Here is a 16,411-nt window from a genome sequence, read left to right as displayed (position 1 = left end):
ACACATTGTAATAAACAAATATTGTGGCATAAGAACACAAAAATAATATATTATACAATTAAAATTGATTGCATGCATAGAATAGATTGTTCCAGAATGGAGTTAGTTGATCTACTGTGTCCTTGAGATATTCATTACAAATTTCATTCATTTCAGTTGCTTTCATGTCTTTTGCCTTGAGGATGGCTGCTCTTCCACTCTGGTTATCAGCTCTATGTCATATGACTCTCGCTTTTTGATTTGGCATGGTTAGGTTAACACTGTACAGTGGGCCAGAATTGGAATCTGAGGGGGGGGGGGGACAGTTTTTTTTTTTATTTGGCGAAAACTAGATCCTAATTTAGCAGTATATTACTTTTATCTTGTACCTATAGATGATGAAACTGAAACCGACTAAGAATTTACATTCGATATCGTAACACAAGGCAAGTGTGAACTGCTGCATTATTTGCAGTCTGTGCAGAGAGGCAAGTTCTTATCATTCAGTCATGAGGTAAGCAGCTATAAATTTGAAGACAAGAGGCGACATTTTCACATGGAAAGCAAATGGAATGTATGCTTACAGGTATAATATACTATTTCATTTAATAAAATGTGTATTGAAAGTATGAGTAATTGGAAATTAATTATTCAAGGAAAGTGAGCATTGTATTATGAAACATTTCACGTTTATACATTCTAATTGAATACAAAAAATTATAAGTCTATATAAGGTTTGTTTCTGGTTCTGTATGGTAATTACATGTGTGTACTATGATATGCAATTATTACTTTTGCCTGCCTTGCTCCTTTTCTTAAAATACTGTTTCTTTATAGGCATGAGCCATCGACCCTCACATTTTGTTCTGACTCTTCAGGTTCTGTACAGTGTTCTGCTTGGGAAACCATTCGATAAAGACTTATATGAATATATACTGAAAAAGAAAATGGCTTAAAAGAGTGGTCTAAAGACATTTTACAGAATATTAAGAAATGTTTAAGTGCATTTAAATGTAATGTGATAAATGTTGGAAGCAGTGTAACAGAACTGAGAAAAGATTCTTGACAAAAGGTAGGAGTTGGTTGGAAGGAGAGGTGAAGTTCTCTGAGAAAGTATATCTTGCTAAAAAGACATGCATTTCTTTTGAAGCACCTGGAACTACTTGTAGAAGTGTGGGGAGCCCAGAAAGAAGTTTGGGAGGGTGGTGGGAACTAGAGAAAGCTAATACAATGACTAAGTGAAGAGCATTCACAAGAAGAGTTTGTGTTGGCTACACAGATGTTCTTGAGAACAAGTGGTAAAAGAGATGCTGAAAGAAATTACTTGGACAACTCCAACAAGAACTGCAAAATATAAAAGGCTTATAAATTATCTATAATAGTGGTCATCAGCACAGTGCACTCTCGGGCTAGCATCTGTTACCCCGCAGGTCTCTTACAGCACCAGCATGCATCTGTGGCTGCTGGCGTGTATGCCTTCTCCTGCATGACGGTGCATATTGGATTGCACTGCTCACCTGTTACCCATTTCAGTGAGTGCTGACGATCACTGATCTATAATATTACCAGTTTCATACAGTGTAGAAGGGGTCTTAGCATTTATGGTGGACAATAACGTCAGTAACCTAAGAAAAAGTCAATAGGGGGCCTATTGAATCGTCTATCAGAGCCATCTATCACTGCATTAGTATCAATTTCATATATTACCACTTACGTTTTGTGGCTGATTATTATTCGCAGTTGTTAACATAAGTCAATGTAGAACATCATAACCTAATTAGAATCAACTGTTGATATCGACTCGACATTAATATGACTGATTTAATGAACATATTTGTTTTGACAAAGTAAGAAATGAAGCTATGTTGGAAAGAGTAGGTGAAGAAAGAATGATGCTGAAACTGATCAGGAAGGGGAAAAGGAATTGATTAGGTCACTGGCTGAGAAGAAACTGCATTCTGAAGGATGCACTGGAAGGAATGGTGAATGGGAGAAGAGTTCGACGCAGAAGAAGATATCAGATGATAGACGACATTAAGATAATATATGGATCATATGAGGAGACAAAGAGGAAGACAGAAAATAGGAAAGATTGGAGAAAGCTGGGTTTGCAGAACAGTAAATGAATGAAATTAATTTGTTTTGTAATTCTGGACGAAGGCATATGATGTATGCATTGAATGAATGGTTGTAGTCATTGAATCTTTCTATTTTTCAAAAGTGCAATAATAATATTTAACATGAAAATATGTTTTTTTTTTTTTTTTTTTCAAATTATGTATTATAGACGATATTTAATTTGATGTCATTTTTATAACTTCTTTATATGTCATATGGTGTTACAGATATATTTTAGTACTGGATAACTGATAAAATTCACTATTTTTATCTCAGCAGTGAATAAATATGTGTTCAATAAAACTATTTTTGTAATTGTATACTATTTTCACATTTAGCGAAACTGGGCTACTACAGTTATGGGTAATTAGCAATACATGTGACAGCTGCATTTTGTGCATTGAAATGTTGTTTCCTTAATAATTTCCATAAATATTAGTATTTGTGAATGATTCTTCTATGTTTACTCCTGAATATCGTGTAAACAACATGATCATAGAATTTTTTAAATATCTTCAGTAAAAATACTTTTTGTCTTTATTTTCATTTTAAAGTCACATTTTTTTAAAGTTCAGAAATAATAAAAAAAAAATTATAAATGTTAAACTAATAGTTCTAGGTAGTTTTTGTTTACAACCATGAAATACAATTACACGCAAAATTTCACTGCAATATCTTAAAAACTGTCTAAGTTATCATGGAAACTGTTTGAATAAACAAAATTATACAGTGAAACCTCGGTAAGACAGTCTTCAAGGGACTGCATAAAAAAAAGCATATTAAACGGGATCACGTATTAGGGAGAGTGGGTCATTTTTTATTTTTTTAAATTTTAACACAAAGCACAGTGGGCCAGAATTCAAATCTAGCAGGAAAATATTGAATTTTTTAATGTTTTAAATAACGTTTTCTCTTTATATAGTCTCGAAGTACTAAAACTGGTCTTCACAAATCTGTATGCCATCAATTTATACAGAGCGAAATGCCAACAGGGCTGGCTGCTAAAAGTCGCTAAGTGTAAGAGCCCGAGCACCGAGCGCCAGGCGGTTTATGGAGGTAGTGATGTGAGGATGATCTGTGTGTTGTTGATGTGGAGAAAAGTGTCTTTCATTGATGGAAGTGTTAACAGAAGGTTCGTACTTCCTATTTCCATTATTCATACTTTAATTATATACGTGAAATATTACCATGAATGCGTTAAACATAGCATTAAAATATTGCGGAATTATGTCTTTACTTCATTTTAAATTAGAGATATAAAAAATGTTGCACCAGGTGTCCCCTTAAAATCTACATCAGATTATAAATCAATCCTTACAGTTTATTACAAAAGTTAAGATTTGCTTGCTTTTTTTTTTTTTTTTTTTTATTTCAGGGGTAGATCCCCATATCCAGTCCACTGTGACTCAAATGGACTTATACGAGGTGTTGACTACTAAAAAAGGGTCAACGCAAACTCTCACTGATTTCGTAATGACAAAATTAGAAATTCAACATTGTTCCAAGGATATTATACGATGTGTCGAAAAAGTTGTGCGCACATTTAGAAGTAATTTAGAAAAACGCTTGAAACAGTGCTTCAGGAAAAAGGACAGGTTTTCGCGTAAAGATTCGAAATGGTTAGTGAAATCAATGGACCACGGACCTCCTCCTCCCTTCCCTCTACTCTTCCCACATGTCTGGCTGATTACTCCAGACTCATTCTTCTCTCCATTAATAAATTATTGTCAATATTTTAAATTGGCTAAACCAGTGCAAAAACATATTCATCCTGTCTGACTCCAAAGCTGCAATCCAGTCCATCAGCTCAGCTGCAGCCCCTGAAATGGAAAAAGTAAAAGAAATTCATTGCATGGTAAAACAAATCAAATGCTAAATAAAAAAGTGGTCTTCCAATGGATCCCGGCCCACTGCGGACTGAACGGTAACGAGAAAGCAGATATGTTAGCAAAGAAAGGAACTTATATCAACTTAAAAACAAATTTCAAGTTCCCATATGAATCAATAAAGCGAGTCATAAAAAGATTAAGTTACAGCGACCAGGCAAAACATCAAAATTCAAAATGGAAAGAATCATTCAAAGATCCAAAACTAATTCCTGATCTGCCTCGAAAATCTGCCGTGGCCATGTTTAGATTAATTACTGGTCATGATTGTCTCAGTAAACACCTCCATCGTATTGGACTACTGAATTCACCTAAATGCTTACTGTGCACCAGAGAAGAGGACATGGAGATGGAGCACCTGGCTAATTGTGAAACTCTTAGGACATTTGTGGACCTTCCATCAAAATATTGGGAAGCAAGAAGGATGATGACTTCATTTGTTAAATCCAGAGCATTAGATACATACACACATATTTTAGTAAAACCTGAAACTTTTAAAAGGGAATTAAATACACTGTAAATTCACAGGGCTAACGGCTTCAAAGCTGGGTACCTGGTTCAAATAAAGTGCACTGGTACAAAACTTAATATGGAGGCATGAGATAATTACTCTGCTTGCCATTAAAATTTCACTTTAATTCATGTGTCCCCAATTTAAAAAAAGGATATCAAATTTTCCGAAAGAGTTCTACAATAAATAAAAACTCGCCAAACGTCCAAGGATTTAATTCTATCCGTTTCAGGAGCAGGTAGACCTCAAAAATTGTTTGAAGAAAGTGGCATGAAAACAAGAATTAAACGTGTAGGCTACGGTCTCTGAAAGATCAGTGTTCTTAAAGTGAATTAGTTCTAGCTACTCAATTGTCTTTGCGGGATTCAGGGAAAAGAGATGCAACATACGTTCTACAACAAATCAGACAAATTATTCCAGAAAGAGCATCAAAGTATAAGATAGCCTATAATAAATCTGCAACTTTACCAAGACCATATACACCAGAGAAAGCATTACTGTTTTTAATACATTACAACGTCACCAAAAGTAAATGCAATGTGCAGTGTTACCTATAGGTATGCCCAAGAAGCCCAAGAAGCTAGACATTAGAACATTAGAAAGTACTGTAAAAGATTAATCAAGAAAATTTTCACAAATTGAACCAATGTAGGAGATCTTCAATCATCTTCTTGTAACTCCTGATCCTATCATGTCAAGTACTTATCTGTTTTAAGAAATTAAGAAGAATTCCTTTCCCGCTGAAGTGCGACAAATTTTGAAGGAACCCCATACTTATAATACAAGTGAAGATGTGCATGTTACAAGAGAGAAGGATGATGAAGCGGACGAAGAGCAGCTGCAGCTGGCAGAGGAGGAGGAGGAGGAGGAGGAGGAGGAGGAGGAGGAGAAGGAGAAGGAGGAGAGATAAGGAGGATGATGCAGACGATAACTCCTATTAAAGCATATTGGAAACTATAAGTTCACGAAAAGAAGTGATATAATAATATTAAGTACCTAGTAGATTTGAATTCTGGCCCACAGTGCAAAGGTATGAATCAGCATAAACATTTGTTGAAGAAATTTAAGAATTAAATACTATAATTATGCAGAATAAAAGGTTCACGATTTTTCACTATTGTTCTAAGTGTTGAAGAAGGGATTCCTAATGATTCGGCCAACTGTTTCTGATTCATAATGTTGTTTTCATCATATTTACAGAGAATTTGTGATTTCTCTGATATAGATAACGCTTTCTGTTTCACTCATTTATTCATGTTGGCTCTAACAAGTCACTTCACACTTGTACACGATGCACTGCACCGGTCAAGTCTTCATGGACAATGCGATTTAAAACTGCCAGCAAGAAGGACAGGCTGTGAATATAGTAGTCTTGCAGATACTCAAGAGTCGCATTCCATTCTGTTGTATTCACCAAACAATGACTCCTACAAATCCTTGAATATCTGGGCACTAGCAGTAAATGTAGAAGTCCAGTATCCTTTAAAGCCGTGGTTCTCAACCTTTTTTTGACTGATGACACACTTTACTGAATGCCCACTATATCACGACACACTTATTTACTTTTATTAATAATAATATAATAATAACAATCAGTGCTTTTCTTCTATAGAAAAAGGTGGTGGAACTCTGTGTAGGACATTATATAGCCGACTGAAAGATTACACTAGCCTGCGAATTTCAACTTTGTGTTTGTTGCCTAAACTAAGTAATGTGATTTTGTATAATGTCGATGTGCTGAATTCGAATTTTCAATCCGTTTACTTCTATCACGTCAGGTTTGTTTGCAAAATCACTTTAAATGTATTGTATAATTACGTGAATTTCATCACAAACTTTTTCATTTCACTTTTTTATTTCAAATGCAAAAGCAATATTTAAAAGACACAACTTGCTGAAATTATGTGTACGGTTGTTCATACATGTCACTAGAGTGTTTTTGCTTTGTTTTGTCTTGTTTACTTCACTATTGGATGTATAATTTAGCACAGTATCACACAAAAAATTACACCACTTGCTTCTTAGTTGAGGAAGTCCTTCTGGTCCTCTTTCTTTTATTTTTGTCAACAATAATGAGGATGCATACTGATGCTCCATCGTCCCTGGTATCTCCTTTCGAACTCCTGCAGATCCTTGTGAAATCGTTCACCTTGCTCTTCGCTCAAAAATTCTAGATTTTCAGGGAAATAATCAGGTAAGAAAACAGAAAATGAATTTTGATACTCATGTTACAACCAAGTTCCTTGTATGCTTCAAGCATGTTAGCCACAATGTTTCGGTAATTAGGACCCTTGTTGTTACCAAGAAACTTTAAAACAAATTCGCAGAAAGATATCCATGATGCTTTCCCCTTTCCATCCACAGTGTTTTAAAATGCTGCATCAGACGTCTGTTTTCTTTTGTCAGGACCATTAAATATACATTCTTTTAATTTGCTTCAGACAGTAGTGGAAATTTCTCACATATGTACTTGAAACAGTCTCTTTCCTTATTTAAAGCCACATTCTGCAACACCCGACTCTGGTAGATAGTCACTGTCACTCGTCACAATTTCCCTCACCACTACATCAGACTTAGATTAAAACTATTCAAGATTTTCTAGTCGGACAGTGATTGGTACATCAGGCCCATGGGGTACAGGTAAAATGGCTGACCGAATAATTGGATACACGATATGCTTTTTATTTATAGAATCGTACCCCTTCACATCACACGAACAGAAGTAGCAGTCATTACTATGGTTCCACTGCTCTCTCCAAACCATAGGTACTCCAAAAGATAGCAACAGTCTTCTGCCGTTGATCCAATGATGAAGTTCTTCAATGCATACTCTACATACTTTGTGTGGTGCCCAAGCTTTACTATGATCTCCAAGTTTGATTCCAAAATAAGCAAGATATGACTTTTTCACAAAATCTGTAAAATTACGCCTCTGCGTAGGCAATGTGTATATTTTATATAAGTTATATAACAAAAATGGTCTGGATTATTTATACATTCCCGTTGCGACATGGTGAATACTTTCTTACTGAACTAAGAACTCTCAACTTTCTACTCCACAATAAAGCTTCAAAAACTGATTTCGTTTCGTTTCCAGATGAAACACAGACTATTGAAATGTGACAGGAACTAGATGAGTTGAGTTGAGTCTCTCACCAAGGTATGGTTGACATTTCTATCTCCCACAAATAAAGATAATGGCAAGGCTGTACATTATTTCACCCTAACCTCCTTATACGCTTGCACCCTCTATCTGCTAAGAAACATCTGTTATCCTTGATTTTCAATATAAACATCTTAAAATATGTTGAATACATTTAGTTTTCATATATTAACATACTAAAACTACAGTTGTTGAAGTATTATAGTTTAAATAATTACGCTATAAATTGTCGTAATATATTATAAGAAAATTAAAATAACGAAAAAAAAATGGAACGTGATAGGAACTTTCTGGCTTCGAATTTGACTTCAGCATGCTAAAAATACCCTAAAAACATTGAAACTTTGGAGGCAGTAATTTCATCGCAGACTAGTGTTATTACTGTCGTTTTTAACCTCTTTTTCGTCCAACTAAGACTTTCAAGGCCTAAGCAGTATTCAAAGAAAAATTATATTAAAAACATAATTCGGTTTCATGATGAAAAATGCACGAAAAAGGTGCAGGAACGCCGTTCAAGCACATTCCGCCAGAAGAGAAGCACTGATAACTTCTTTGTAGTGTCGGACACAGTCGAAAATTCTAAAAAGCAAGCAACACCTTGAGTGACATTAGGGAAAAACAAAGGCATGTATCAAAAATCCCAACCTATCTATGCTGGATGTCCGATAAAAGTTTTATTATCGTTTTTGAAAACTCACCTGTTTAAATTAATGTGAAGTCTGGGTTTGGTGGGTTGCACAAAGTTTCTCTATATGTGGCGTGACCCTATGATTGACAGGCCAACATGTAAATAATGTTCAAGATGCAGGAGTCTTCCTTTGTTTACATTTCACTATTTTCATGGTAGAAAATGCTGACCCACACAATTATGACGTTGTAAACGGCAGTTATAAATACTTTTTTAGTTTATTGAGCACCATAGACTGATTTGACAAAACATTTCTGCATATAAGACATGCGGGATTTTGTTTATATTCATCGCCATGACATGTAAAATCGTATTGCAAGTATTCATCACTATATTTACGCAACGGCAGTACCGGTATGTTTTTGTGAACCCTGAAGGGAATTTTCTCTCACAATATTTGAATTAGCACTGCTGCCATCTAACGCAGAACTTGATTCAGATTGTTTTTTTCGAAATAAAAATTTGTCCATGATAAAATCTAAATAAAGCACTTATAATAAAATAGTCGCACTATCACCCGGTCACATGTATGTACTGAAACTGACCAATATGTTCTGACGATTCTAAACTCTGTTTATTACTAAGTGGGAAGAGTAAACGAATTGCTAAGCATTATTGCAGTGTTCACTTTCACTCAAATTATCGCCACACGAAAAAAAAATAAACTGAGCAATGTTGCATGTGTTCACGTTTCATTGATAAAGTCTGTCTCAAAATAAAATATACCATATCAAAGACTTTGTTGTAAATAATAAAAAAAAAGGTGCGTTGTAAAGAGTCCTTCTGAATGACATAAAATTTATTTTTCAATTTCAAAATTTCGCGACACACTCCATGGGGCTGCACGACACTCCAGTTGGAAACCCCTGCTTTAAAGTATGATTTTAGAAATTTTAGTATTTTCAGCAGATGAAAGAGTGTATTAAACGGGATGATGAGCATATTAAGCAGTGGATTTTACGTGGTTTTATATAGGGATGTCAAAGGATCAAACAAAAAGAGCAAATAATGCAAGATAGTGTAACAAATGGGCGTGTATGATCAGGGTTTCACTGTAAATGCCATTTTGTATTTCTAAAAACCTATAACGATAATAGTTGTACTAAATCTGAAAATAGTATGCAATTGCAAAAGAAGTGTATATTAAGCATATAAAATTTCAAGGCTACAGAGTTATTCATTGCTGAGGAAAAAAATACTGAATTTCACTGATTTTTCAGCACTTAAAGGTGTATTCAGCAACAGAACACTGAATGGAAATAATATGTGGCCCTCACAATCCAAACTACAGGGACAACTTTCATGGTGTACTTGAAAAAGGGACTAATAGTCCCAGTGGAAAGTATAAACAGCATCTACAACCTCACGGACATGTCCCTAGAAACGACGATGAAGCTCTTTGAAACAAAAATCTGGCCAACGTGTACATATGGGCTAGAATTCACCTGGGAACACCTGAGAAGCAACTGAGCGACTTGGAAAACAGAAATCCAGATGCATAGAGTGCTCAAACTGTCAAAGTTGACTCTGTCATTCCTTGTGTATGTGCTAGCACTGGAAACCTACTTCCTGGATAACCTGAGGTTGAAGATGATGTTGCCACCTGTAAAGATATGCAAAGAAACAATACAGGTGAGGGAACAGAAGTGGAAGGATACCTGGAAAGATTTCTTCACAACCAGCGCCATGATGCAAAGAGAGTGGATCCAACTATGAAATGAGATACATTGAGCGCCAGGGAATTTGACAGATTTTGTTGGTGATCTGAACTCCAGAGTGTATTTACTCACTGATGCAAGGTCAGCTGATATCTTTGACGCAAGCAAGCTGAAGCCGGAATGGGTAGGACATAAGAGTAAACATACAGGTCCCAGATCCGAGTGGACTTGGATGGACAGTCATTTCCAAAAACTATGCACATATAGCTAACTATAGAACTACAGTAGTCTATAATGTGTGCATGTATATCAAAAAAGACCAGTTGCGGGCACATATTTTTCGAGATAATTCCAGTTGTCGCTGTATATTCTTTTCCTCGTTACTATAAAGTATAAAGAATAATATAATTATTAAAAAATCAACAGACTGCTGACTAACTTGTCACCTTAAATCTTCATAAACCCTGTTGTAGGTTTCTGTTAATCCTCAGTCAAAAGATAAGACTGAGTTTTACGAATTACGATTATTAAGAGATGGAAAATGAGAGGTAATAATGATCAAAATAATTATACCGATGTATTTTTTTAACCAGCAGACATGTAGCCTTCAAATTTAAAACAAAAGCTCTTTCATAAAATTGGGTTAGACTATTCATTTCATCACTCACAATTGTTTCTAAAATGTATGAGGAATGTAAAAAAGTTAAACTTCATGTACTCCCATCAAATAACTTTTGAGGTTTCTTTATCCTCTAACAAAGTAGAGAGGAAAGAGAGAAAAGAGTTGACAGTTTTAAAAATTTCACTGAAGTACAGTATTTTGAACTAGCCAGCATAGAGACCTAGGGCCGTATTCATAGACTTTTCAGCACGGGCTTCCGGTGGATGATCAGCGTTTTTCTTATTCATAAACCAGTGTTAGCGATAGGATATGATTTGAATTCTGTACAAGTAACCAGTGGATAGCCGGAGCTAGCTTATTACGCTCGTAGCGCGTGCTGCGAAATGTCTATGAATAGCACCCTTAAAATTTAAAATGATGCTTATTCACCATAATTTTGGTTAAACATTCTTTGATTTTTTAAATACTCTCTCCTAAGACTGGTACTGGTAAAAAGGCAGAAGGGAGTGAGAAACTCATGTCATCAGATCTTGACTGAAGTCTGGGAATCTTTGGATCATAGAATATGAATGAGGTATTATTTTGACCGAATTTTTCCCTAAAGCGGTTGAGTGGGGCAGAAACTAAATTTGATTTCAGAGGGGTTTTGAGACGAAAATTACGAATAATAAAATTTGTGCGAATTCAATATGGCAGATTGAGTACTATGAACTATATTAAAAAAAAAACTATAACATCGGATAACGCAGATAGACGTAAACACAGTAAAACATGCATTTTATACTTATTAATTAATTTCAATTTAGGAATCCGCCCCTGAGCACGAGTTCTCCTTTTTCAGGGGCGAGCTAAAGTTTTTTTCTATATATAATATATGTTATGTTATAATTATTAGCAAAATAATAAATAAATAAATAAATAAATTTAAGGGGGTATGTAACACCTTTCAATAGTATAAATTTTGTAAAATTCAAAAATTTAATTTCTGCATATCCTGAACGAGTTTTGTACTGGAATTTAGTATAGTCATCAGCCAATACCTCTAAATTAATAAACAACTTTTTAGAATCCATAAAATATTTGTGAATGGTAATTGAAGATCTGAGAATGGTAAGTGGATAAAGACTTTTTTTTTTTAATGTAATTTAGGTTTTAATGCCAAACACAACTATAACCCCTAACTTCATATACTGGTGTGAAATGATAGTTAAATATTTCGTACAAAGAGAACTACATGGCTCTGAATGTTATCATTTTCTAGATTTCCACTTTCGTTGAGAAGGAGAAGTGGACAAAGACCAGACCAGACTTATCCTGTTCTCATTCTCAATGTTACAGCAGAGTAGCGTGGTATGTACATCAGGCATGTCTAAAATATGGCAATTTCGATCCTGGCCCATATCGATGCCATGTAAGTGTGCTCAAATGAGACAGACTTATGTCAGTAGATTTACTGGCATGTAAAGAACTCTTGTGTGACAAAATTCCAGCAAACTGGTGAGGCTGATATAACCTCGGCAGTTACGAGCATCATTAAATAAAATATTATTTACAATTTTACAGTTTTTTCTACTATTTGATTTGTAGAATATGTAAAATTTTTGTATATTCAGGTGAAAATATTGCAGTATCTGAGAGATAACATGCTCATATCTGATACTTCTGTTTCTATGAAGAAAAGAGTGCAAGTGGATGAAATTAATTTGGATTTAGCTGGAAATCTGTACGAATCGTCATTATCAAGAAATCAGAAAAAAATTGCGTGATATTTTGAAGCTTGAAGTTCATTTCTCCAGTGTATAAACTGTTGTATAATCATATTCGTGAGTAGGTGTGGATATTAATAAAAAGAACATAGAGATGCACTTAAAGTCAAAATACTAGCATATAAATATGTGTTTCCTGTTCTGTTAATTAACTGCAAACATTATTATTTTGGAAAATAGTATTTGCATTTACATACACATTTTGTCTTGAAATAATTTGAATTCTTTCTCTGATTGTGAGAACTGGATACGTTTATTCTTATATTTGTTAAAAATAATATAAAGGAAATTACTTAATTTTTACTATAATGGCATAAAATGACTATTTTTTTTAAAGTTAAAACACATTTTAAGAAAAGTTATTCATGTAGCTTGTGTTTAAGTTCACATTTTTGTCACTTTGTATTGAAAGAAATTCAGAATTTTGATTGAGAGCGAGAACTGGGTAACTCCATCGTCATTTTCTATTAATTGTTCATTGGAGATTCAATTAATATATACTTTAATGGTATAAAATGTTAAAAGATGTCCGAAACTTTACAATGACCATTAAAACATGTATTGAACATTGAAAGAAAACGATGAAAATAGTTTTTCTCGATTATCTCAAAACTGCTGTCTTGGTCTTTATCCATTTATCATTCTCAGGTCTTCAATTATATTTTCCAATTGGTGCAATTTGTGCAGGGAAAATTGATTTCTTCGATATTTTGTACGATTTTGAATATTGTAAAATGCTTTCTTCTCTGTTCTATTCACAATGTGTATGTTAAGAAATCTTGCCCTTACCAGATATATAATTATAATAATAATAATAATAATAATAATAATAATAATTATTATTATTATTATTATTATTATTATTATTATTATTATTATTATTATTATTATTATCATCATCATCATCATCGTCGTCGTCGTCATAGTCATCGTCGTCGTCGTCGTCGTCATCATCATCATCAGTGCGGCAACGAACCTCCAGGTTCCTTAAAAGCCATAAGTATAAGCACAATCTAGTATATACAGCCACGAAGCTTCAGTTGTTGAGGGTATTAGAAACAATAGTGTGTGCCGGTACTATTTCGCTTTGTCTGTGATGAGGTGATAGTAGCGGTCCTAGTGGTTAGCAACTATCTATGGATGCATATTCCCTGCGTATTGAGCTTCGTGACTGTATATACTAGACTGTGGTATAAGTATATATAATAATAATAATAATAATAATTATAATAATAATTATAATTTATTTAACCTGGCAGAGTTAAAGCCATACGGCCTTCTCTAACACTCAATCAGGAGTAAAAACTGCGTTACAAAAACACTACAAATTTACAAAGTACATTACAATTTTACACACAAAACTAAATAAGATAATAATAATAATAATAATAATAATAATAATAATAATAATAATAATGAAATGTAAACAACAAGTAAGAAGAAATCAGACATAATATGTAACATACAGAAAGAAAGGAAAAAGCATAATAAAATGTGAACAGCAGGTCAAAATAAATGAGGCATACAAAGTATAAAAAATAAGACAATTATTGATGATGATGATGATGATGATAATTATAGTAATAATAATACTAATAGTAGCAATAAAATAGTGCAGTACAAAGCATACACTGAATACAATATTTTTAAGTACACACAGTAAGGAAAATTATGATTATATATATATATATATATATATATATATATATATATATATATATATATATATATAGCTCAACTTATCACATTAGAGATATACCATTATCGGAAAATATGAAAACAAAAATATAAAACAAGTTAAATATCACTAGAACATAAAAAGAAGAAAAAAAAAATGTGAATACGTGGAAACATGCAATACAGCACTTGTCGTAATAGTAAGTTAGTTTGGCAACTCGTCATGAGATAATTTTCTAACTTGGATTTGAAAGATTTCAATGTTGGGCAGCCCTTGACTTCAGGCGGCAGAGAGTTCCAGTGACAAGAGGTAGCAACAGTGAAAGATGAGGAATAAAGAGATGATGTGTGAAGTGAAATTTCTAGCGTGTTATCGCGTTGTGATCGAGTATTAATATTATGATAGCAAGAGAGAGTATGAAAACGAGCGAATAAATAACAGGGGGATGAAGTGTGCATAATTCGATATAAGGGAGAAAGTGAGTGCAGATTTCTCCTCTCATGTAACCTAAGCCATGATAACTTCTCGAAAGAAGGTGAGATATGATCATAGTATCGAACATTACAAATGAAGCAGATGCACACGTTATGAACACGCTGTAATTTCTGAGCGGAATCAATCCTGAGATCACTGAACAAAACGTCGCAATAATCGAAGTGAGGTAGAATGAGTGTCTGTACCAGCGTCTGTTTTAATTTAAATGGATAATGATACAGTCTTTTTAGTGAATGGAGAATAGAGAATGCCTTCTTACATGTATATTTAATATGCATATCCCAATTGAGATTAGATTCGAAATGCACTCCGAGATTTTTTACGGTAGAGCTAAACGGGATGATTGTTTCATTCAGTTTCACAGGTGGAATATTCAGGTCGTTGACTTCAAGAATTAATCTATGGTTCGCGAACAGAATAGCTTGTGATTTACTTGCGTTTAGGTTAAGCCCAAATTATTGAGACCAAGAAGAGATGGAATCAAGATCTTCATTAAGACTATTAATGCTATCATTTAGTGCATCAGGACGGGCTGAAATATACAAGTGAACGTCGTCTGCATATATTTGATATCTGCAGTGCTTAAATGATTTAGAAATTCCATTTATATAAATAGAGAAGAGCAAGGGGCCTAATACTGATCCCTGAGGAACTCCTGTGTCTACAGTATGCCAGGATCAGAAACGATTATTAGATATGATTAGATATATTATTGTTATTATTATTATCATTATTATTATTATTATTATTATTATTATTATTATTATTATTTAATTAAGGTGGTATTGTTGAAGTTGGTTACTTGGTGGTACACGTCAAAATAAGGGGCGGAAATATTTTTCTCTGCCTAAAGGTGCCAAGTAGCTAGATTTGCCAATGCCCCAAACTATGGAATGCAGAAAATGTGTAACTTTTTCACGATACTGTAGTCTGTGTTAGCAATTTAGCTTCTTCTCCAGTAAGAAGGTCATTTTCTTTGTGGCGGTCTTCTCAAACGAAGGGTGATTTGAATTATCCTTTTCGTTTTTTGCCTCATAAGCTTCAGCACCACACTGAAAGGGGTGGACGAAAATTTGGTAATTTTTGTTAAAAAAAAATATCACATTTTCAGCTCCCCCTTTTGTTTTTTTTTTGTTTTTTTTTTTTTTGTAGAAAATGATTTATTGTTTCATCATGCAGGTAAACTAGTTACTCAAATACACTGGTCAAAAAAGTTAAGCATATTTCCAGTTTACCCAATAATACCTGATATTTATGTTTCTTTTGGTTTTATGTGGCACGTATTATGTTTACCAATTCAAACTCTTTCATTTGTTTTATTCTGCATTACTAGGTAACGTCCAAATCACGGCTAGTAAACAAAGCCTGTAATTCGAGCAAAGTTCAATCAGTGTCGTTTTGCTTCATAGTGCTTCATAGTGCAGTATAATGGCTCGGAACACCCTTACAGTGGCAGACCGCATCAAAATCATCACTTTGATGAAACAAAACATGAGACAAGTTGATGTTGCTAACATCCTTCATGTGAATCAGACTATTGTCTCCAGACTGTGGAGAAAGTTCCAGGAAACCCAGTCAATAGCAGATCGACCTCGCGAGGGCCGTCCACGCAAAACAACACCAGGTCAGGACCGGTATGTAAGGTTATCTGCACGTAGGAACCCTATAGCCTCAGCTACAACTCTGCGCCATGACCTGCGCGAAGCCACTGGTGTTGTTGTAAGTAGCCAAACTGTGCGCAATGGACTTCATGACATAGGGTTGTATGCTCGAAGACCACTCAAGACTCCAGCACTCCGTCCACATCACAGGGGTGCTCGTGCAAGATGGGCTAGAGCACATGAGAA

The 16,411-nt window shown here is 34.3% G+C and overlaps 1 protein-coding gene across 12 annotated transcripts in view; it reads left to right on the top strand.

Moving 5' to 3' along the window:
• Positions 1-16,411, top strand: part of LOC138703319 (ubinuclein-1-like) — a 720,147-nt gene that overhangs the window by 339,625 nt on the left and 364,111 nt on the right. The window contains exon 1 of one of the 12 annotated variants that reach the window (XM_069831105.1): positions 11,940-11,975. The exons of the other annotated variants lie outside the window; for them this stretch is intronic. Within the exon in view, the coding sequence (XP_069687206.1) occupies positions 11,955-11,975 (21 nt within the window). The 5' untranslated portion in view covers positions 11,940-11,954. Of the gene's footprint in view, positions 1-11,939; positions 11,976-16,411 lie in introns of those variants that run through there. 12 annotated transcript variants of the gene reach the window in all.

Source organism: Periplaneta americana, chromosome 7 (assembly GCF_040183065.1).
Source record: "Periplaneta americana isolate PAMFEO1 chromosome 7, P.americana_PAMFEO1_priV1, whole genome shotgun sequence".
Classification (NCBI taxonomy): Eukaryota; Metazoa; Arthropoda; class Insecta; order Blattodea; family Blattidae; genus Periplaneta; species Periplaneta americana.
This window is presented reverse-complemented; position numbering and strand designations above follow the sequence as displayed.